At 43.3% G+C, this 23,768-nt stretch overlaps 1 protein-coding gene across 10 annotated transcripts in view; it reads right to left on the bottom strand.

The window, feature by feature from the left end:
* MYH10 (myosin heavy chain 10) overlaps positions 1-23,768 on the bottom strand; it is a 137,602-nt gene that overhangs the window by 84,693 nt on the left and 29,141 nt on the right. For 7 of the 10 annotated variants that reach the window (XM_032618041.1, XM_032618043.1, XM_032618049.1 and 4 more), the window contains exons 4-5: positions 17,179-17,206; positions 1,317-1,419 (exon numbers count right to left, since the gene is read on the bottom strand). In XM_032618041.1, coding sequence (XP_032473932.1) covers positions 1,317-1,419; positions 17,179-17,206 — 131 coding nt within the window. Of the gene's footprint in view, positions 1-678; positions 709-1,316; positions 1,420-17,178; positions 17,207-23,768 lie in introns of all 10 variants that reach the window. The other 3 variants (XM_032618040.1, XM_032618042.1, XM_032618048.1) reach the window with 2 other exon arrangements.

The following is a 23,768-nucleotide window of genomic DNA, read 5'->3' as shown; positions in this document are numbered from 1 at the left end:
CCACTATGCTTGCGGAAGACACACCAGAACCGTTCCAGTGCGAGGGAATGGGATGTCCAAGTACAGACGTCCCATTCTATCCAAGGCATCTGGCTCAGCTCCGCCCTCCCTCTCTTGTCAAGTAGCAGGAAATGCTCCGGTCCGTGGTTTGTTCATTGCTATGCTCTGCGGAGCTAAAAGGCGGGCATCTGATAATTAGGGAAAATAACATTCCTCTGCTACTTGCCCTGGATAAAGAAAATCCTACATTTATGTATTAAATACAACGAGGCTTTGGGGTTAAAACACTTACCAGGCCCTACAATGTTAACAGACCAGAAATTTAACGTGTGGCATGAAGTTAGGTTTCCACCTGTTTAGGGAGTATTAAAGTAATTCCACCTGGTAGCGGACACATGAAACCCTAAGTTCACAGGCTTCATAAACATATGATTCAATGTCATGACGAAAGGGTAAATAAATATTAAAATTCCTCTAGAAAACAAAGGTAAAGCAAAAGGGCATGCTGCTCTTCAGGAAAGAATAAGCCTCAAAGCAACACAATTACGAAACTAAATATTTTGTTCATAGGAGATTTTGCTCAGAACTAACGGTATTTGTTTCTAGTAGAGATTCAATCCAAAGACAGAAATTAGTGCAAACACTCATGACTTAAGAAGCATAAAGAAAAGCACTTGCCTGGTGTTTCACTGGTTTAGGTGATTCCTGCTGCTCGTTACAAACAGATAAATGCAAACGTTAGCGAGTTTGGGTCTTTTCCTAGCGGTAAAGCCACATCCAAAGCACCAAGTCAATGTGCGGTTTAGAACCGTGAAAGCTGGTATGCCTGGCATCTCTCAGGGAGTGTTAACTACTACTTCTCATACCTACAGATTAAGGATAACTGACGTTTACATTCTCACCCCTTTTCTATCATCAATTCTCCCCAAATTTCTATCCTCCCCTCGGGCTGCTGTGGGTGGTAGCTCTGTAAGTTCAGGACGAAGCGCTGAAAATATCTGAGGATCTTCTTTTGGTGGAAACGAAGAAGCCTTCCTAAGCACTGCTCGTCCATGTTTAACAATCCCCACCACAGCTTTGTAAGAAATTAGGCTTCGAGTTACAACCGTAATTCCAGTTTGCCCTGGTGGAATCGCTAGTTACTAAGAATTTCCTGATGCCCTAGCTCCCTCCTTGCTGGGTGGGGAGTGGCGAAGACAAGGGACCTGTCGATTACAGCAGCACACTGAGGACGCTTGCTTTCTGATTCTTGTTTCTGAAATTACAGAAGAATAAATCTAAGGGTTTGAAAAAACAACAGCAGAACAAACACTTACAGGAATATTATGGTCCTTTCGTCCTTTGTGTGAAGAAGCGACATGAGCAAGGTACTGAATGACTTTCTTAGTATTTTCTGTCTTCCCGGCACCCGATTCACCCCTGGAAGAAATATTAACACAGGCTGCTTTACGAAAAGCACAGCACACACATTCCCAAACTATAATCGACAAAATTAAACTGAGTTGGAACAAGAATTAGTAGGAAGTAAAGAGAGAATAAGTAGGGAAGAAGAAGAAGAAAAAAAACTATCACCAATAGTTGGAAAATTATTATTTTTAAATGGCATAAATTAACCCAAATATTGTTTTGGTAGATGCCGGTAAGGGGACAGAGGAAAATGTTCACAACGATTTGTTTTTTTTTTCCCCTTGGAATTGGGGGCTCTGCCAGAGAAGTGAAGTTTATTAGAATGTTTGTGAAGCAATGTTTCAGCACCAGAAACATATCCAGCACTGGAAACAGAATTCCTAAAACAGTTAATTTAATCTGAAGGAGCTGAATGAACTCTGGGATGTCCGCTGATTACTGACAGCATCTTCAAGGCCACTAGACGCCCTCTTGGCTCATCCCTCAGACCAGGCTGACGGTGGTTCTCTCCCCTAGACCCACACAGCACCTTGTACATACCTCATACACAAATCTTCACAGTGATCGCCAGCCTCACCCGAGGTAAGGATAAGGCCCCATGCGTTTGCTGATTTGTATGTTTGTGTAGTTTCTTTTCTTTTTTTTTTTTTTTTTGCGGTACGCGGGCCTCTCACTGCTGTGGCCTCTCCCGTTGTGGAGCACAGTCTCCGGACGCGCAGGCTCAGCAGCCATGGCTCACGGGCACAGCCGGAGCCGCATGTGGGATCCTCCCGGACCGGGGCACGAACCCGCGTCCCCTGCATCGGCAGGCGGACTCTCAACCACTGCGCCACCAGGGAAGCCCTGTGTAGTTTCTTTTTAATCCACGTAACCTTGTGCAGTGTTGACACACAGCCAGGAAGTAATTTGTAGAGAAAATGAAGGAATACTACGAATTTTGTTATGAACTGGGACAAATGCTATCACTTCCTATGTTTTCTATTTTCAAACGAGGCTGGCACATTTCAAAGGTTGCTTTTTATTCCTACTCAGTACTAAGCTTGAAATTCAGGCAAGCTGCTAGCATACAGTGTGATACTTGAATTGCGGCCTCTCTGATCAAATACCTGAGGTTCCCCAAGACCCTGGCAAAGCAAACCTACCTGGACAACAAATAAAATCTCAATTTGGATTAAAATAAAAAACTGTAATATATAATTAAATTAATTTTCCAAAAATCAACAACAAAAACACCCCAGGAACTCAAAAATGTTATTATACACACGGCCAACTAGTGATCCTCTATGCCTCTTTTATTTAAGGCTTAAAAATCTATTTTTTCGAACTCTGACCCTTTCTTGAAATTGTACTTGGAATTGTACTATCTGAACTGTCCCCAACATGAGTCCTTTAGGTTTCCTGGTTGCATTACCTCTCTAACTCTCTGCACCCAAACACCACCGAGGTGTTGGACAAAAGGGTCCTATTGATCACTTAGTTGTATGGCTTTGAGTAAGGAAATTAACTTCTCTGGAAATGGACATCATCATTGGTAAAATGTAGGAATAGGATTAGACCCTTTCCCGCTCTAAGATTTGATGATTCTAGATACAACCCACTTACTGGTGTCTAAGAATATTTTACATATTAAGCTTATTAACCACCATCTACTGTTGTATTAACAACTGTCCCCTTCTTTGTTTTGTCATCTAAGTCTAGTCTTAGGTACTCCAATCCACCAAACCTTCTACTAAGGTTTCTTTTCTGCCCGCTATTCAGGCTTAGAAAGGCCTTTCCTGCACTAACATTATATCCATCTATATTTTCATTTCTATATCATCTATATTATTAAAACCATCTATATTTTCTTCCAAGACTTTGATGGTTTCACCTTTTACAACTAAGTCTTTAAGTAATTTGAAAGAAAAAAAATGTATGGTCTGAGGTCAAGATTGAATCTCATTTTCCCCTCAAATGATTCAGTCCACATCCCAACATCAATGGTTGACCAAGACACTGATTACCCAGCGATCTGAAATGTTATCTTTACCTTACACTTATGACTTATTCCAAAGCCAGTACCACACTGCAGTAGTTTGGAAGTATGACTAACCAGAGCACCCATCACTGTCTTTAAAAAATAAATCAAGTAGTCTCTGAGGTTAATTTTTTTCAGATAAACTTCAAATAATTTTGTTCTGCTATATCCCTCTCCCATCTCCTCCCGCCCGCCACCCCCATAAAAATAGTCAAGACAAAATTTTGAGTTAAATAATACACCTGCTATTTTTAAGAGAAATGATGGCTTCATCTCTGTCTCAGTTAAACTCTGTATTTCTCTAAGTTCAAAACAGGCAAGGACCACGTTTGTCTTATTCACCTTTTAAGTCACAGTGCCTAGCATAGCAGGTACTTGCTGAAATCTGTTAAATAAATGAATATACGTCCTACACAAATTTATTTCTAAGCTCTATTTGATAAGTTTTTGTTCCTGTTATTAATTTCACCACCATTATATTTTCTACCCGGCTACCGTTGGTACATAGATAATGATCTTCGTTCATTCATTTATTCAACACATATTTGCAAATCATCTCCTATGTGTCGGGCATCCTTTTAAGTGCTAGATAGAGCAGTGGACAGGGTCCTTGTGCAGCTCAAGATCAGCAGAGACTTAAAGTAAACAAGAAAAACAAATGGGATAATTACATGTGAGGGAGGCGACGAAGGGAACAAGGAGGCGGCTGAAAGGGAAAAGGCAGAAAAGCAAAGGACAACTCCCTGGAGATGCCATGGCGGGAAGGAGCCTCCTGAAAGGTGAGCAGGACCAGGCAAGAGAGGGCCTGGGGCAGAGCATCCAGGGGGATGGGAAGACAAATGCAAAGGCCTCAAAGCAGAAAAAAGCTCGGTATAGGGCTTCCCTGGTGGCGCAGTGGTTGGGAGTCCGCCTGCCGGTGCAGGGGACGCGGGTTCGTGCCCTGGTCCGGGAGGATCCCACATGCCGCGGAGCGGCTGGGGCTGTGAGCCATGGCCGCTGAGCCTGCGCGTCCGGAGCCTGTTGCTCCGCAACGGGAGGGGCCACAGCGGTGAGAGGCCTGCTAACTGGCGGCCAGAGTGCAGGATTTAGATAAATAACTAGCAAGGCAGACAGCGGCAGTACTTCCTGCCGAGGTGGGAAGGGGTGGATGTGATGTACCCTGGAGCCACGGGAAAGAATCTGGATTTTATTCACGTGTAATTTGGTAAGAGCCATGATGTCGGTTTTCTGTGTCTTGTTCTTAACTTTATTCAAAACGCCTAGTGTTTCAAGCTAAGCATGATGTTGGCTGTTGGTTTCAACCAGATAAGTTTTCATTAGATCAAGAAATGAGCCTCATATAGCCTGGTGATGACTTGTTTTGAAAACAGCTGTGATTGGTACTCGTCAGCTTGGTTCACCTCTGAGGTTTCTCAGCTAACCCCTCTCAGCTGGACATGCTTCAGTGTGTCCTGGAAGCATTTTTTGCCCCCATCTGTCACGCTTACTTGGCTGTACTTGACAACCACCTATGGGCTCTGCTACATTTTCCATATTTCAGGTCTAAGGTACCTCTGCTAATAGAAAATATTGCTTCAAAGACAGATGTATTCCAATACCTTACGGTTGAGGTCCCAAGAGGGGAGACAGCTTTATACTCTCACCTCAAAATGGGGATAATAGCTTCTGACACGTAAGGTTATTGTGAAGGAAAAAAATACAGTCCATCTAAAACTTACAATTAGTAGTCAGTAAACATTACCCATTATTGTCCACTCAGCTGTTCACCCACCACATAGGAGGGAATTTGAATTACTAAACTCTCTATAGTGTTAGTAAAGTGGTTAAGAAGTGGGCCATGGTGTCCTGGTGACCTACTTAGATTCAAATCCCATCTACCACTTCCTAGCTTATGGGGCTTTGGGCAAGTTACTGGGCTCTCTGAGCCTCAGTTTATACTCCTTTAAAATGAGATCCGGTTACTTCAAAGGACTGAGATAATGCATGAAAACAGCATAGCATGGCACCCAGCCAGAAGTTTCTCCATAAATGTCAGTAGCGGTAATAACTATGACAACGGTCAACAGTGATTATAAAGAAATTGACAGAAGTAAAAAGGTGATAACCTCTGATTTGACTATGAAAGACGTGGCAGGATCAAAGGAATATAATTCTTAGAAAAGTTTTTTTAAGGGGAAATGGCACATCTGTCCCAGATGGAAAAGGGGGAAATAAAGCAGCTTGAACAAAAGTAAATGGACAGAGCTCCCCTGGGGGCGCAGTGGTTAAGAATCCGCCTGCCAATGCAGGGGACACGGGTTCGATCCCTGGTCCAGGAAGATCCCACAGGCTGCGGAGCAACTAAGCCCGTGCACCACAATGACCGAAGCCCACGCACCTAGAGCCCGTGCTCTGCAACAAGAGAAGCCACCGCAGTGAGAAGCCCGCGCACCGCAACGAAGAGTAGCGCCCACTCACTGCAACTAGAGAAAGCCCCCACGCAGCAACGAAGACCCAACGCAGCCAAAAAGAAATAAATATATTTTTTAAAAAAAGTAACGGTCAAGGGAAACACAAAGAAAGCTCAGCAGACTCCTCTTGAAGAAAATTAGGAGAATCCTCAAAGGTAACAACAGGCCAAGCCCTCAAAGAGTGAAGAAGACAAAGGGAATCCGACCTCATTTCCACCACCGAGACAAGATCTACCAATGCAGTAGTTCTATACTGTAAAGGACTGCTTGTTTCACTGCTGGTCTCTGGGGCACAAGTGCAAGGTTAACGGGGGAACAGAGCAAGCAGCCTGCTGGGTGGGGTGCCCTGCTGTCTGTTGCAGCACACACTGGATGTAAAAGATCAGGAGTTTCTAACCTGAAGGGGTTTGTGTTTTCTAGAGAGATCTGTGGCTTTCACTGGCTTCTCAAAGCAATGTGCGATCCAAACAATAACATAAAAAACAACAGTGGTGGGGCTTCCCTGGTGGCGCAGTGGTTGAGAGTCCGCCTGCCGATGCAGGGGACATGGGTTCGTGCCCCGGTCCAGGAGGATCCCACATGCCGCGGAGCGGCTGGGCCCGTGAGCCATGGCCGCTGAGCCTGCGCGTCCGGAGCCTGTGCTCCGCAACGGGAGAGGCCACAACAGTGAGAGGCCCGCGTACCGCAAAAAAAAAAAAAAAAAAAAAAAAAAAAAACAACAGTGGTGAGAAGCAGTGATGCAGACGGTTAACGCATGATCAGTTAGTTCCGAGATCTTTCTCTGAACCCCTTCTGGACTGTGGGTATTTCCCCAAAGAGAACCCTCCTTTCCCAGATCTTAATTGGTTTTGTTTTTATTCTCTCTGGATATTTGGAACAGCAAATTCAGTCTAGCTTCAAAAACACCCTTTGCCTGAAGTTCTTGCTTTAGATAACCTCAATTTGAAAAATAACACGTATTTTACATAAAACATATAAAAATACATATATATATAAATAGCATTACTCAGTGACTTCCTACAGTTTCAAAACTCTGTTCTATTAGAAACAGAGGAAGATCGAGATAGACTTGGGTTCAAGTCTTCTATTAAACACTAATACCAGCGAGTGTCAGCCGTGGTATGTAAATGGAGATAACAGGGGTATTGCAAAGATCCGTGGAGATAACATTTGCAAAGATGTTCGCTCCTTTTTCTGCAACATTTGCCTGGAACGTTTTAGACTTCTATTTACAAGTTGATTTGCATACTCGTTCCCCATAATATAGCTATCACTGAGATGCAGCCACAATGATCCAAAACCCCCACGTTTTAAGACTTGAGGACACATAAAGCAAAGAGTCATTAGAAAAGCAAACTGAGGTCTAGAGAAGCTGTCTGACCTAGGGTCATGGTAGAGCTGGGACAAAACCAAAAACCAAAACAAAAAAACCTATCCAACAACACAATGGTTTTTTAACGACAACACACTTTTTGCTACCTTCACTATTTTTTTTTTAAGGCTATCTTTTGGGAGCAATTTTAGGTTTACAGCACGATTGAGAGGCAGGTACAGAGATTTCCCTTGTAACCCCTGTACCCCCACACACAGCCTCCTCTGTGATCAACATCAGTCACCAGAGTGGTACATTTTTTACGTAGGATGAGCCCTAAGTTCATAGTTTACATTAGGGTTCACTCTGGGTGTTCTGTGGGGTCTGGACAAGTGTATAATGCCTTGTATCTACTATTATAGTATCACACAGAATATCTTCACTTCCCTAAAAATCCTCTGTGCTCTGCCTATTCAACTCCCCTCCGCCCCCCACTCCCCTGGCAACCACCGATCTATTGATACTTATTATCTTCATAGTTTTGCCTTTTCCAGAATGTCACCTAGCTGGACTCATATGGTATGTAGCCTTCTCAGATTGGCTTCTTTCACTTAGTAATGTGCACTTAAGGCTCCTCCGTGTCTTTTCATAGCTTGATAGCTCATTTCTTTTTAGCACTGAATAATACTCCGTTGTCTGGATGGACCACAGTTTATTTATCCATTTACCTACTGAAGGACATCCCGGTGGCTCCCGAGTTTTGACAATTACGAACAAAGCTGCTATAAACTTTCAAGTGCAGGTTTTGGTGTAGATATAAGTTTTTAATCCTCTGGGAAAATACCAAGTTGTCTGATTGCTGGATCGTATCCTAAGAGTACGTTCAGTTCTGTAAGGAACCGCCAACCTGTCTTCAACAGTGGCTGCGCCATTCTGCGTTCCCACCAGCAGCCAGTGAGGGTTCCTGTTGCTTCACATCTTCAGCAGCACTTGATGCTGACACTGCTCCAGATTTTGGCCGGTCTAGCAGGTGTGTAGTGGAACATCTTTTCAGGCGCTCCTTTGCCATCTGTGTATCTTCTTTGGTGTCTGCTAAGGTCTTTGGACCATTTTTTAATTGGGTTGTTTTCCTACAGTTGAGTCTTTTAAGAGTTCTCTGCATATTTTGGATAACAGTCCTTTATCAGTCGTGTCTGTCGCAAATATTTTCTCCCAGTCTGTGGCTTATCTTCTTGATCTCTTGACATCGTATTTTGCAGAGCAGAAGTTTTTAATGTTAATGAAGTCTAGCTTACCAATTATTTCTTTCAAAGACGTCTTTGGTTTTCTACCACAAAAGGCATTACCACACCCAAGGTCATCTGGGTTTTCTCTTATGTTATCTTCTAGAAGTTTTATGGTTTTTCATTTTACACTTAGGTCTCTGATCCATTTTGAGTTCATTTTTGTGAAGGGTATAAGATCTGTGTCTAGATTCTTTTTTTTCTTTTTGCATGTGGATGTCCAGTTGTTCCAGCACCATTTGTTAAAGAGACAATCTTTGCTCCATTGTATTGCCTTTGATCCTTTGTCAAGATCAGATGACTACATTTATGGGGTCTATTTCAAGGTTGCCTTAGCTATTTAATCAATTCTACCGATTTGGGTAACTTAAAACTTTTAAGGTATGTTACTTATAGCAAGAATCAACTAAGTGTTCGAAATCCAGGATGGCTTATCATTACCACTTAATGTAATATTTGTATAGGACACAAAATTCCTTAACAACAAAAAAAAATCTGTCACATCCTGATAGAAGACTGATATGAAGCAACCATTGTTTTATAATACAATTGTTACATTATATACAAACACACTTAAAAGGAGAAAAACTAGAGTTAACCAGCAGTTAGAGTCATAAAATGTAAGCAGAGTATTCTTTAAAAGGGGGCTTAGAGAACAGAGTAACTTCTTCACCAAGGGTGACTGTGAATTTTAATTATAATGAGAAGGAAAGTCAACATGAGGATTACACTCTTAACAGGATTTCACTTCCAATTACATTGGGTGCTCTCCCATGATCAAGGAAGTCCTTGCTGGGATACTAGAATAAAGGATCCAAGCCACCTGCTTGGTCGTAAGTGGGAGGGCTCACACTGCCTGGCCTGAGTCTGCAGAAGTAAAGGCTAGTTGGGGAGCTGTACGCAGATGAGGCCAGAGGGTACTTTACAAGTTCATCCTTTTGGGGGAAAAGTAAATTAGAGAGTAAATGACTAAAAAAGTAGAGCTTAAACAGGAGCTGTCAAACTACTTAAGTACTGTTTTTTTAAAAAAATGGTGCTTCCAAATGTATTTTCTCTTTGTGATACCTTTGCAAACATAGGTACTTAATATAAAATAACTACTAAATAAAACTGACTAGTTATTCTCATACAGAAATCTTAATTAGCTCAGCTGTGTACTAAACGTAAGAAGACCCAGGTTACATACTCCTAGAGTTCTTTGTTTGGTGGATCCTCAAAGGCACCAGGGAACATATCATATTTTCTTAAGTCTGGGATACCTTGTTTAACATTTTCATATTTCTCAAGTCACAATGTAGCTTGTAATAGATATAAGCATGAAAAGCTATTTGTGATTAAATATCATAACCGGTAGATTATTACAGAATTACTAAGAATTAAAATATGGTGAGGCTAAAAGAAGTGAGGGTAGGAATTGGCTGGATACAGGAGGGAACTTTCTGGGGTGATCATAAAGGCAACGTTCTCTATCTTGATAGGGGTTTACGTTACACAAATAACTCAGCACTTATATACTTAAGATCTGTGCATTTCATTATATGTAAATTTTATCTCAAAAGATAAAGATGTAAATATTGGACTTTAGTTAACTTTAGTTATGTATGAAGTATTTAGGGGGAAGTGTGCTGACGTTTACAAATGCATCAGATGAAGGGATTAACAGCCCATCAAAGTGGTTTTCAGTTTAAACTGAAAACAATCTAAACAATCAGTGGCCACAGAAAGGAATGCCATGACCCCTCACCTTAAGCAGAGCCTCCTGAAAATACAGCTGCCATGGACCCCCATCCCAGGGAGTTTCCGGATTGGGAGAAGTCTGACCCTTAGCAGCAGGAAGTGCAAATTCAGCTGTCCACTGGCATCATAAAGCCTGACAGAACCCTCCACACTTTCCCCCAGAAGGCCTAAGCCTCCTACAGCACTCCTCCTTTTGTTAAATTTAGTATTTAAGCCTTTTATTTCTGGTTTTCAGCAAGTTACTCATCACTGAGCACTGCCACACGCATGCGTGAATACACCCTCGTCTTTCCTCCTGTTAGTCTGTCTGTTGTCAATTTGCAGACACCCAACCACAGGACCCAAGCTGGAAAAGTTTTCCTCCCAACACAAACAATAAAATGGATCGACAGATGGACAGAGCAATGAACAGATCAGTATATAATAAAGCGGAGGCTTCCCTGGTGGCGCAGTGGTTGAGAGTCGGCCTGCCGATGCAGGGGATGCGGGTTCGTGCCCCGGTCCGGGATGATCCCACATGCCACGGAGCAGCTGGGCCCGTGAGCCATGGCCGCTGAGCCTGCACGTCCGGAGCCTGTGCTCCGCAACGGGAGAGGCCACAACAGTGAGAGGCCCGCGTACCGCAAAAAAAAAAAAAATCTATATCTATATATATATATATATATGTATAATAAAGCAAGCATAGTGAAATATTAATGGTAGAATCTAGGTGGTAGATATGTGGGTCCTGACTGCAAAATTCTTTCAACTTTGCTTTATGTTTGAAAATATTTATAATAAAATGTTCAGAAAATTCAATTTTAAAAAAAAGAAAGAAAAGAAAACAAACATGGTACTTCATGACTGCTACTTTGCGTCCACAAAGAGATAACCAGCTGCTAGGAGACTTACCTCATAAATCCAAGCTTATCCATGGACGCAAATGTCAGTCTAAAATGACAATGACCATCTAACTGCATGCCTGTAATGGGCACTTTTGGTGACATGAGTAAATCAGTGCCCACTAACCTCTGGTTCTGTCAAACAGCAGTCATCCCCTCCCCCAAGTGTTTCCTGCTTCCAGACATTCCAAACAGTCCTTATCCAAAATGGTCACCCAAGCTCCCAAACCACCCAACGAGGAGAGGTCCATGTCCTGCACCTGGTCCCCTGCGTATTGCATGCGGGCTCACTGCTACTGTGACACTGCAGACAGGAGGCACACAAGTTCTATTCCTCTCTCTCTCCTGAGCAGAAGGCAGCTCACTTAGTACGCTCATTTCACAGAGGTTCAGTGACTAGATTCTTGTGGCGACTTTATATTAACCGGTGCCGTATAATAAAGAATTGCTGGTGTTTGTTCCTGATTCCTGGGAGGGAGACTCTAAGTACCTGGAATGTCTTTGTTATTCACGGTGGGCAGTTCAACAGCTCCAGGATGGGGGCTGGCCAAGCGGAGAGCCCAGTCGGGTGATTAGAGGTTTGGGCTTTAAACCATGTGACATGAGCCTCACCTCTTGGGAGTGGATACTGATTCGATCAAACACACCTACATAATGAAGCCCAATAAAAACTCTGGACTTTGAAGCTTAGATAAGCTTCTTGGTTGGTAATACACACTGATGCACTCGGAAGGGAAGTGACCAGAGCATATGGCAGCTGTGCCTTTGGGAATCCCCAGACCTCAGCCTCTGTGTCTCTTCCCTTGCCTGCCTCTGACTTGTCATTCTAGCAAAGTATCGAATCTGAGCGGGTACTGGCAACCCCCAAACGTGTAGCTATTTATTTAGTCAGAGGTACAGGTGGCCCGGGAACCCCAGAGCTTGTGGCTGGTGTCTGCCCAGCAGGCCCACGTAGAGCAGCGTGCCCAGGAAGTCAGGGTCAGAAGTGCTTTGAAACAGTTTTAAAAAGACATTTGCAGATCATGTTCTAAATAGCTGACTTTTGGTTAGAATACAGCCAATGGAATTAAATAAGTAAAGCAAAAAAGTGAACAGACTATTCTAGAATATAGAATTAAAATGAAGAGATGTAAAGAATGCAAAGCGTGAGAGCCTGACAGGATTTAAAAGTTATGAGGAACATGTTGAGGACCGTTATAGAAATTCGAATATGGATTGTACATGAGATGACATTACTGAATCATCATCAATCTTCTCAAGTGTGACAATGGTCTGTGGTTATGCGGGAATGCCTTGCTCTTAGGAAACGCCTGCTGTGTACCTAGGGGTAAAGTGTCGGAATGCCTGCCAACTTGCAAATGGTTTAAAAAAAAAAAAAAAAGTGCTGTGTGTGTACAAAGAGAACTGACATTTAAGTGAAGGGTATACGGGCACTTAAAGTACCATTCTTTCAACTTTTCAGTAAAATTCAGGTTTGAATTTTTTAAAATAAAACTTGGGGGCTTCCCTGGTGGCGCAGTGGTTGAGAGTCTGCCTGCCAATGCAGGGGACACGGGTTCATGTCCCGGTCCGGGAAGATCCCACATGCTGCGGAGCGGCTGGGCCCGTGAGCCATGGCCGCTGAGCCTGCGCGTCCAGCGACTGTGCTCCACAACGGGAGAGGCCACAACAGTGAGAGGCCCGAGTACAGGAAAAAAAAAAAAAAAAAAAAAAAACTTGGGGAAATGCATAAGCAAAGGTTAAAAAAAAGGGAAAAAAATGAAGTAAAGTAAATGTAAAAATTAAAAAATCACTGAAGTAGGGGATGGGTATATGGGGGTCACCAACTATTCTATTTTTGTATAGGTTTGAAGTTCCCAAATAAAATGCCTTTATAAAATGCTATCAGAAAGGTTTTACCCTTTGGAGACACATACAGTATTCACTAGTTTCTAAACTTCCTAATCTGTACTTAAGCCTGTTTCTTTGATTCCTACTTAATTAAGAGACACATTCTTTTGTTTGCATTTTTATCCATTTCCTAAGTATGTTCAGTGTGCCAGGTTCTCAGGGGATAATTAAAAAGCAATGAAGGTGAGTCACAGTTTCTACCTTACTGTCTAGTTATAAAACAAGACCCACACGACCTAACTAGGTAATGAACTGCCGTCTATAAAAAAAAAAAAGGGGCCTGATGAGGGGAAATCAGTGTGGGCTGCAACTGGCTGTATCGATGGGCATATTTCCTCCCTGGAGGGAGAAAGAGGCTAAAAGGCAAGGAAATCAGCCAGGATCCACCAAGATGGGCCAGATAGTAGGTGCTGGGCAGGGCTAGGACAAGACAGGAGAAATGTGAAACGAGGTGACGACCAGAAATAGGGATATGAAAGAGAGCGGGGAGTCCAAACACAGGGCAAGATTTAAACCTTGAGTCTGGAAACACACACAGCGTTGATGCTGGAAAGGATATTGAGAGGATATTCCTACATCTTGTCTGTGTAGGAATAAAGGTTAATTTTTAGGCATGTTGAGTTTAGACTAGCATTTATTCCCTACTTCACACCCTGTGCTCCACGTAAGACCAAATTACGTGGAATTGCCTGACACCATTTCTCACCCGCTGTCCCCTATGCCTGAAGGTTCACTGATCCTTTAAGAAGTCCCGAGGGATTGTGACAAGGATGAGGGTCTAGAAACTCACCTGGCTGCATGGCTGCCCACCTGAGCTAGAAATCCCCTAGAAGCCAGTAAGGACCAGCCAAGGCTGCTGCCTCCCAAAGGCCCAGGTCCCCCCACCCCCACCCCTTCCCCAATGCACCACGGCCCAGAGATGAACTCTGCAGGGGAGCCTTGAGACTCACACCCCTGCCAGCCTTGTTCACTGCCTCAAATGTCCTTCCTCTGCTCTCATGTTGTGTTTTCTTTCTCCTGATCCCAAACCCCATTATTTCCTACTCCCGCCCCACTCTTTTCCTCCGTACTCTCTGGGCCCCCCATTCCACAGTGTGCAAATTCACCCATGTTCTCAGTGTCCTCACGGAACACTCCCTCCTCCGCTGGCCTTGCTCCACCATCACACACCTGCACACGTACACGATCAGGAAGAAAGTCAGAGGCAACCTTCTCATTCTCCCTCATGTCGCTTCCAGACCCTCTTGTTATAAAGCCTCTACCCCTCGCTCCCGCCTCTCTGAGGTCACGTACAGCCATAATGGTTGTTCTGACACTTGGATTTTTGCCTAGTAAGATCATGAAAAACAAACGAAAACCTCCATTCCCTTTTCAAAAAAGAAAGCACTTTTTATTCAAAAAAAAAAAAAAAGGAAAGGGTCTTATCTTAGAATAAAGGACATTCCTCTAAGTGAAATAGTTTAGCTTTTTGAAGGGTTTACTGGAGGCCACCATCCTCACACTATCACACGTGTGTGTGTGTGTGTGTGTGTGTGTGTGTGGTGTGGTCAAGCCTCTCCTCTCCTCATGTGAGTGACACACCCCCAACTCAGGCCCCTTGGCTCCTTGATACCTTCAACCCCGATGACCTTCACCCCCGATGACCTCCCGCTCCCGCTCTGCTTCAGCTGCCCACTCCTGTGGCCACACCGAGGTGCTCCCAGCTTATCACCTGCGGCCACACCGCCCACTCTCCCTGCTCCTTCTGCCCCGGTGTCCCCAGGGGGACCTGTCCTCTAGTTCTCTGACCCAACTCCTTCCTCCCTATCAATCCCCCCTCGTTTGCCCATATCCCAGGCAGGGTCCATCATGACAGTTTCTCTGGCCAATGTCCTCAGTTCTCTCATTTCAGTGACCCCCCATCTGCACCCACTTACAAAAACCATCCCAGCTTTTGTTGGATTGAATCTGGTTCCATTCCAACACCCTTGTGGGGGATGGTCCACAGCAACAGCCCCAACTGTTTCACATCCTGCTGTACCTACCCCCTTGGCTAGTGTTTCACACACCGACCTTGGCCTTGGCCACACATCTGGCTTGGGAATGGGGCGGCAGCAAGTGTGCACAGGACTCACTCTCCTGCTGCTCTTGGCACCTGTCACCATGTTAAAACCAGGGCTGGCCTGCTGGAGAATTAAAGGACCTACAACCAAGGCACCCCAGCCAGCCAGCCAGCAACTCCCCCCTTCCCCACCCCCCGTCCCAGGTGAGACAGCTCAGCCTGGCGCCGCTTAGCACAAAGGCCCAGCTGAGCCCAACCCAACGGCTGGGAAAACTGCTTTAAGTCATTAAGTGTCGGGGTGGCTTGTGGTTTAAGAAAAGCGAATTCAGGGGCTTCCCTGGTGGCAGTGGTTAAGAATCCGCCTGCCAATGCAGGGGACACGGGTTCGTGCCCTGGTCCAGGAAGATCCTACATGTCGCGGAGCAACTAAGGCCGTGCTCCACAACTACTGAGCCTGCGCTCTAGAGCCCGTGCTCCCCAACAAGAGAAGCCACCGCCACGAGAAGCCCGTGCACCGCAACGAAGAGTAGCCCCGGCTCGCCACAACTAGAGAAAGCCCACGCGCAGCAAACGAAGACCCAACGCAGCCAAAACTAATAAAATAATTTAAAAAATAAATAAATTTATATTGATTCGTATAACTCAGAGGCCTAAACAATGCTGAAGAAAACTACACAACAGGGAGACTAGTGTCAGCTGTTTCTGCTTCTCCCCTCCTCCATCTTATTAACACCAAAGTTTCTCTTCATGGGAAGGAGAGAAGCCACGAGATGGGAACCTTCTCAACTCCCAGCCTCCCTGTCGCTCTAGAGGCCTCGCGTGCCCCCAGGTCCCGGCCCAACACCCACCCCGTGCCCTCTGCGCCCCTCAGTTCTCTCTGCCCTGCCCCTATCTCCCTCTACAGCATTTAACCTCTCCCACATTAAACACACCATCAAAAACAACAGAAGTCGATTTCTCACCACTAATCCACTCATGCAATTTTCCCTTTCTCAAGCCCTGTGGAAGTAGCAGACCTACACTTGGCTTTTTGATTCCTTTTTAAACTTTTTCACACACACACACCCCACCCCCGTCATTCCTCAACTGCCATCTGGCTTTGACCTCCCTCCCCACCCCCAGTGCACCTCAGTCGACCACGGCCAGCCTCCTGCTCTAGCGCTAAATCCCACGCCCGTGGTTCTGTATATTTCACTCAATCTCAAGGGCGTCTGACGTGCTGACCCATTCTGTGGCCCACGGCTTGAGCGTCTCTGCGGCGTCTCACCCCCTTCCCCACCCTTGAAGGTCGCCCCTCACGGGGATCCCACACTCTGAGGTGCCCTCACTCACCGCGTGGCTGCCGTCACCCAGGCCGCCGGCTCTGCATTCCGGGGACAGCTCTGACTCCACGTTCACGGGGCCAGCGGCCGAGTGACAGCTCCTCTCTGGAGAGCCACAGTCACCTCAAAGTCTGTCCTCCACTAAACCCCTTGCCTTCCACCCCGAACCCGTTCCTCCACCGAACTCCTTACATCTTGAACCTGGCACAACTCCAGCCTCTCTGAGCTCCCCTTTCTCGGGCGTGTAAATCACCGAGTACCGCTGCGCCTGTCTCCTAAACTAAACTCCACCCGAGATCCACCCACTTTCCTCTGGCTCCACGACCACCTCTCCACCTGAAGTCACTTCCATTCCCTCGCGGAGCTAACTCAACAGCCTCCCACCTGGTCTTCGCGTGTTCACGCTTCCCCGTGCATCGTCCCCGCCGTAGCCAGCGTGACCTTCCTAACGTGCGAGTCTGACCGCTTCCTGCCATGAGTTCTCTTCAATCCTGACTCTCCAGCACTTCACACACAGCACACAGGCGCGTGATATTAATGCTTCCTGGGTGGTACGGGTAAATTCCCAAAATGTCCAAGAGGTCAACACTTGGACAAACAAACTAAAGATGTAAGTTTCACAGATTAACGTTATGAAATGTGTGAAAAGCCCAGTTCGACAACCAAAGAGTAACACCAAATTTAAGCAACTTATATATTGTAGTCTTAAAATAACAACTGCAAGGTTTCCATCCAACTCTTGACGGCTCTCCCTTCCCCCTCCCCCCATACAAAAAAAGAATGGCTTTTACTTTCCAACAGAAGCGAAAAGAAGTCTGAATGTTCAACATTTACTTACGTGCAAAGAATTGACTGGTCCTCACGATCTACAAAACAAAACAAAACAAACAAAAAAAAAAAGAAAGTGACCATTTGCCTGGTTTTTAAAAAATTTGATATAATAATAAAGTTGCAGTGATAGCCTCTAAAATGCTAGTAACTCTGCTGCTCTCAGGTCAAGTTAACTCTTCCCAACCCTATTATATATTATACAGTCCTAAATCCAGTCAAGTTCATCATTCTAATGCCAGATTCTCTGGGCTCAGATGACTGTACATGTCTTATCAACCTGGACTCTCCAGCCTGGCTGCCCATCAGAGTCAACTGGGAAGTTGTATAAAAATGAACTCCACAGAGCTCCACCTCCACCTTCAGGGGGAGGGACTGAAAACCCCTTTTTAAGTAGGTTCCCCAGGTGATTCTGATACAGGGCCAGGTCTGGAAACCACTGTCTTTCCAGAAAACCCACCACCAGAGGGGAATCATTATTAATTTGACCTTAAAGGAGAAAAACCCCCCAAAAGTATCAAACGCTGAGTGGAAAAGAAGATTGAAGGAGGATAAACGTCTATATGAGGTTTAACCACTGTCTCAAGTCAGAATGTTAGACACACCCAAAATAACAAAAGGACGTATGATGAAAAAAATCTAACATGATTTTAAAGTGATGAATGATTTAAGTATTCACTTTCAGCTAAATTTTTCAACTGAAAAGGTGAAATGCAAAGCCATGTGTGGTCCAAGGACAAAACCACCTGTGTAGGTTGTGTGACTTCCAATCACTTACGAGCATCATTATCTCTATTCTACAGACGAGGATGTTCTTTGAGGAAGTTAATCCTCCAGTCACACAGCTACTGGGGGACAAGGATTCAGGTGAGAACCCAGGCCTGTCTGCCTCCAGTGCCTGTGCCCTCAACACTCCCGACCAAGACTGTCACTGCCTCAAAAGGAACTGCGGTCACGCGGTCACGAGGGAGCATTTCCGTCGCTCCCTACGCTGTGCTTGCTTTTCCATCAGAAAAGCCATCACGTGCCCAATGAAGGTCTCACGACAGTTCAGGCGTAGATAACCTCCATCAAAGAGAAAATGAAGAGTTCCTTCACTACGTCATACTCTTTTCATATAATATTAAAAGAAACAAAATCCATTCATATCCTCTGTGTATAAACTGGGTTATAGCAAGAGCATACTACTGCCCGGCCCCTTGAGTCTAATTTAATTCTAATAATAGCTCCTAACCACTGTTTTCTCCTTCTTTCTGGCTGCCATGGGCAACATAGTTGATGTCTGCCCCTTTATTGGTTCACTTTCCCAGGGACGCGCCATCTCCTTTCTCTGGCATGTCCTTCCCGGATCCATGACCACTTGGATTACCTCCACCTGCCCTTCGTGCTCAGCTCAGCTGTATCTCCTCTGAGGAGCCTCCCCAGACCCTCTTCCTCAGGCTCCTCCCTGTTTCCTTCTTTAGACCACAGTATTCTGGAGTTAACAAACGATACTGCCAACTGCCTGCCCCACCAGCATGTGCTGCCTAAGATCACAGACTGTCTTGCTTCTTTATTCCCAGAATTAACAGTCAGCCACCTGTCCACGGAGAGAACCCAGTACAAGGAGCCAGGCCGGGCACTGGCAAGACACTGGAACTGGAATCTTCTGTCCTAGTTCCAGCCCCACCACAAACTTCCCACAGATCTATACATGAGGCATTGATTCCTTGCTGGTCTCGGGTTCTTCACCTATAAAACTAGGATTTTACCAAGTTTTTGCATATTATTCACTCTAAACATGAACCCTCACACCCCAAATTCTCCTGGACTGAGCAACGTCTATAGAACTCCACTTCATAGTTTACAATGAACTTTATACTCTAAAACCCTACAAATATAACCAGACACAACCTTATAGTGACATTTAAGGGAAATAACTTCATGTTCAAAAATGCAACTAGCCTTCTAAAGAGTAGAGACTCATTTGATAGCTCAGTTATTTTCCAAAGCACCTTTCAAAAAGCACATACGGAGGTACTCCATAAATCCTGTTGAATTAAATCATACTTTCAACAGTGAAAACGGTGTCAGATCAGTCACCTCAGCCCCTACCTTAAAAAACTAGAAAAGCACAGATTAAACGCAAAATAAGAAGAAAAAACGATAAGGAACAGAAATCAATGAAATGGGAAACAGGGGGAAAAAAAACAAACAAACAAGTGACCAAATGCTGGTTCTTTGAGATCGATGAAATTGATAAATCTCTAGACAAAATGATCAGGTATAAGACGCAAATTACCAGTAATCTGTAATAAGAAAGGGAAAACCACTATAGATCCCAGAAATACTGAAAGGATAATAAGGAAATATTAGGAACCACTTTCTACCAAAAAATCTGACAACTAGGATGAATGGGATAATTCTTTAAAAGACATAAACTACTAAGTTCACTCAAGAAGAAACAATAACCTAAATAGATGTAGAAAAGATATACAATAAAAACACCATCCATTCATGAGTAAAAACAAAAACAAAAAAACTCGGCAAACTAGGAATACAAGGGAACTTCAACAACTTGATAAAGGGCATCTACAAAACACCTACAGACAGTTAACATCATCCTTAATGGTGAAAAACTGCATGCTGTCCCCCTGAGACCAGGAATAAGACAAGGATGTCTGTTCTCACACCTATTCAACATCACAAAGAAGAAAAATAATTAAAAGCAGAGACTTGAAAAGGAGGAAATAACAGTGTCTCTATTTGTAGAGGACATAATTGTCTATAGAGATAATCCCAAAGAATCTACCAAAAAACCTTTCGGAATAAGTGACTTTTGCAAGGTTGCAAAATATGTCAATATATATTTTAAAAATAATATTTCTATATATTAATAGTGAACAATTGGAAATTAAAAATTTTTAAGTTCCATTTAAACACTACTAAAAACAGGAAATGCTTAGTTATACTAAGGGATATGTTATACTTAGATATAAATCTAACAAAGTATGTGCAATATCTACATACTAAAGACTATAAAATACTGATGAAATAAATTAAAGATCTACATAAATAGAGATAAACCATGTTCATGGATTGGAAGACTCAAAACTATTGTCAATTCTGTTCTAATTGTTCTATAGAGTCAATGCAATCCAATCAAAATGTGAAGAGTGGGACCTTCTTTAGAAAATGACAAGCGAATTTCTATAATTTATATTGCAAGACAAAGCAACTAGAATAGAGAAAATAATTTTTAAAGAATGATGGTGGAAAATACACTATTTGATTTCAAGGTTTACTATATGGCTATTGTAACCAAGACAGTATGATATCTGCAAAAGGACAGACATACAGATCAAAGGAATTGAGAATCCTGAAAAAGGCAATCCACTGGAGAAAAAAATTGCCTTCTCAACAAATGGTGCCAAGATCAACTGGATATCCATAAGCAAAACGATGACCTTCAATCCATACCTTGCACCATACATGAAAATTAACTCAAGATGGATCACAGAGTGAGTGGGAAAAAATTGCAAATCACTTACCCAATAAAGGACTTGCAACTAAAAAAGGACAAAGAATTCTCAAAAATGAGTAATAAGGGCTTCCCTGGTGGCGCAGTGGTTGGGAGTCCGCCTGCCGATGCGGGGGGACGCGGGTTTCTGCTGCGGAGCGGCTGGGCCCGTGAGCCATGGCCACTGGGCCTGCGCGTCCGGAGCCTGTGCTCCGCAACGGGAGGGGCCGCAGCAGTGAGGGGGCCCGCGTGCCGCAAAAAAAAAAAATTTTTTTAATGGTCAAAAGATTTGGACACTTCACCAAAGAAGACATACAGGTGGCATAAGCACATCAAAAAGATGCTTAATATCATCAGTCACTAGGGAAATGCAATTTAAGACCACAATGAAACATCACCACACACTTATCAGAGAGACTACAGTTTAATAAAAAACTGACAACGCCGAGTGCTGACAGGATGCAGAACTGGAACTCTCATCCATTGCTAGTAAGGTTGAAAAAATGGCACAGCCATTTGGAAAAAGTTTGGTGATTTCTTATAAAGTTAAACATACACCTACCACGTGACCAAGCAATCCTAGGTATTGAGCCAATGAAATTAAAACTTACACTCAAAAACCTGTATACAAATGTTTCTCTAGCGTCTTTACTGCCAAGAACTGGAAACCATCTAAGTGCCCTTCGAATGGTAAGTGAATAAACTGTGGAACATGCATCCAATGGAATACTACTCAGAACTAAAAAGGAGTGAAGTATTGGTGGGTGACGCTCAAATGTGCTATGATAGTGAAAGAAGCCACCCTCAAAAGGCTAACTTGTGTATGATTACATGATGTTCTGGAAAAGGCAAAACTATAGTGACAAAGGAAAAAAAAATCAGTGGTTGCCATGGACTAGAGGGGAGGGAATTACCATAAGGAGAGTGTAGAAATTTGGGGGGGGGAGATAGAACTGTTGTATATCTTGATTGTCGTTACACAACTATATGCATTTGTCAAAAGTCAAAAAACGATGCACTAAAAAGGCTGAATATTACTGTATGCAAATGATACCTACTAAAATTGTATATATTTAGTTCTCCCATCCAGCAACATGCTGTGCCTCTACATTTAAGACTTTAAAAAAGTTCTGCAATTTCTTATTCAGGTTCTGCCTATTTTTGTTTACTGCTACCATATATATTTCTGGCTAAAGACTAAGTACATCTTTAAACTTATCACCCAGTGAAATCCCTGTTTCATCCCTTCACTAACCCTTCACTCTGATGCCTGTACCACCTTAGTTTTCTTCATAGCACTTATCACTATGATATTGTCTTTATTTATTTTCCTGTATCTTCAATGAGATAACAGTCCTCTGTAACACAATCACTGGAAGGGTTTTCCTACATTTGACAGCCTCTCAGGGTAAGGAGTGTTACTGTCTCCCACTGTCTGTATTCCCACATTATAAGATTCAATACATAAGATTCAAGGCAACTGTAATTCATTATAAAACATTCCTTTTCCTGGCATAAAATAATGCCCTTTGTCCCTGTTTCTGCTGTGACGTCTACTTTAGACTTGAGATGACTTTAATTGGTGCTCCCTTTTTGTACCCATTTGGCCGAGGAAATGCCTATCACCGCACTGCTATTCTTTTTCTACTTTGAGATGTCTCTCTTGTAAGGGGCATATGATTATATTAGGCTCTGTTATTTACAGGGGGTTAAAAGTATTTATATTTACCGCTGTATTTGGTGTTAACCTGTTTTCTGACCTTTTGAAGCCTTCCTTGATGTTCCTTTTAAACGATGGTTTGTTTTCCTTACTTTTCTTTCTCCTAATGTAAGAGACTTGTATCCAGTTTCAACATTTTTCAAAAAGAATCCTTTAACCTACATTTTAAAGGTTCACATTTTGATGTATATCAATCCTAGTCTCAAAAGACTTATTCTTAAAACAAGAAAGGGGTAGGATATGTGCTTATTATACTAGGACATCCCTTGGTGTGTCAGACATCATTTCAAGACTGCTGCTCAGGATCCCACTATATAAATGAGCCATCCTTTTAAGGAATTACTTATTCGTAGAACAATTGGTTATTTCCATTGTTTCTCAGGAAGCTACTGGAGGTTATTCTCCATCCAAAATAACAGCGTATGGGATCCATAAATTAAGAAATACAACCACGGAAAGAAGCAAGGAGGACTTCCCTGGTGGTCCAGTGGTTAGGACTCTGTGCTTCCACTGCAGGGGGCACGGGTTTGATTCCTGGTCGGGGAACTAAGCTCCCGCATGCCGCAAGGCGAGGCCAAAAATAAAACACACACACACACACACAAAACACACATACCCTTAAAACACACATACCCTTTGATCCAGCAGTCCACAGAAAGAAGCAAGGAATTTCCAGAGCGCAGGCAAAGGCAAGTCTGAAGACCGCTAAGTACAGACTGGAGGATAAAGGGTCCCCAGAGGTATGTCTCCAAGGGAGGAAAGACACTGATAAATTATGGGATACATGTCTACGTATTGAAAGAAGACTTGTAGTTCTGTCAAATCAATGTAGCAATTGCAGTACTCTGTTCCCCCCAAACAGGAAAATTACTAACCCCGGGGAAAACAGCAAATTGTGTAAGAAAGGAAATGTGATCATAGGAGAAATAGTTTAAATGCTGAATACTAAAATGCCAAAAAATGTTGATTGGACTCCTATCAGGAAGATGGGGGCGGGCAGTTAAAAACTCTTCTGTCATAATAGGAAGTCTATAGAAAACACCGGAAGTTAAAAAAAGAAAGAAAGAAAGAATATCACAAGCCTGTTACTTAGAAATATATACATATACAAGAAACAGATTAAAATATGATTTCCTCTAAAGAGGAAATCCAGAATGGGCAGGGGTAGGACAGGTATCTCTTGTTTCTTTTTCAATAATGTAAGCCTTGACGTATGGTGTGTTTGCTTGTTTCAACTATCTTCACGTATTACTTTTTAACAAAAAGTAAAAAATTTAAGCATTCAAAGTTCTTTGACAATTTCTGATCTTGATGCTATCCAGACTCTTCTGCATTGTTTAATGGTCTAAAACCATTTAGATAACACAGGAATTATCTAGTC

The sequence above is a fragment of the Phocoena sinus genome, chromosome 20 (assembly GCF_008692025.1).
Source record: "Phocoena sinus isolate mPhoSin1 chromosome 20, mPhoSin1.pri, whole genome shotgun sequence".
Lineage (NCBI taxonomy): Eukaryota > Metazoa > Chordata > Mammalia > Artiodactyla > Phocoenidae > Phocoena > Phocoena sinus.
The sequence above is the reverse complement of the archived record's forward strand: the minus strand, read 5'-3'. Positions and strand labels throughout refer to the sequence as shown.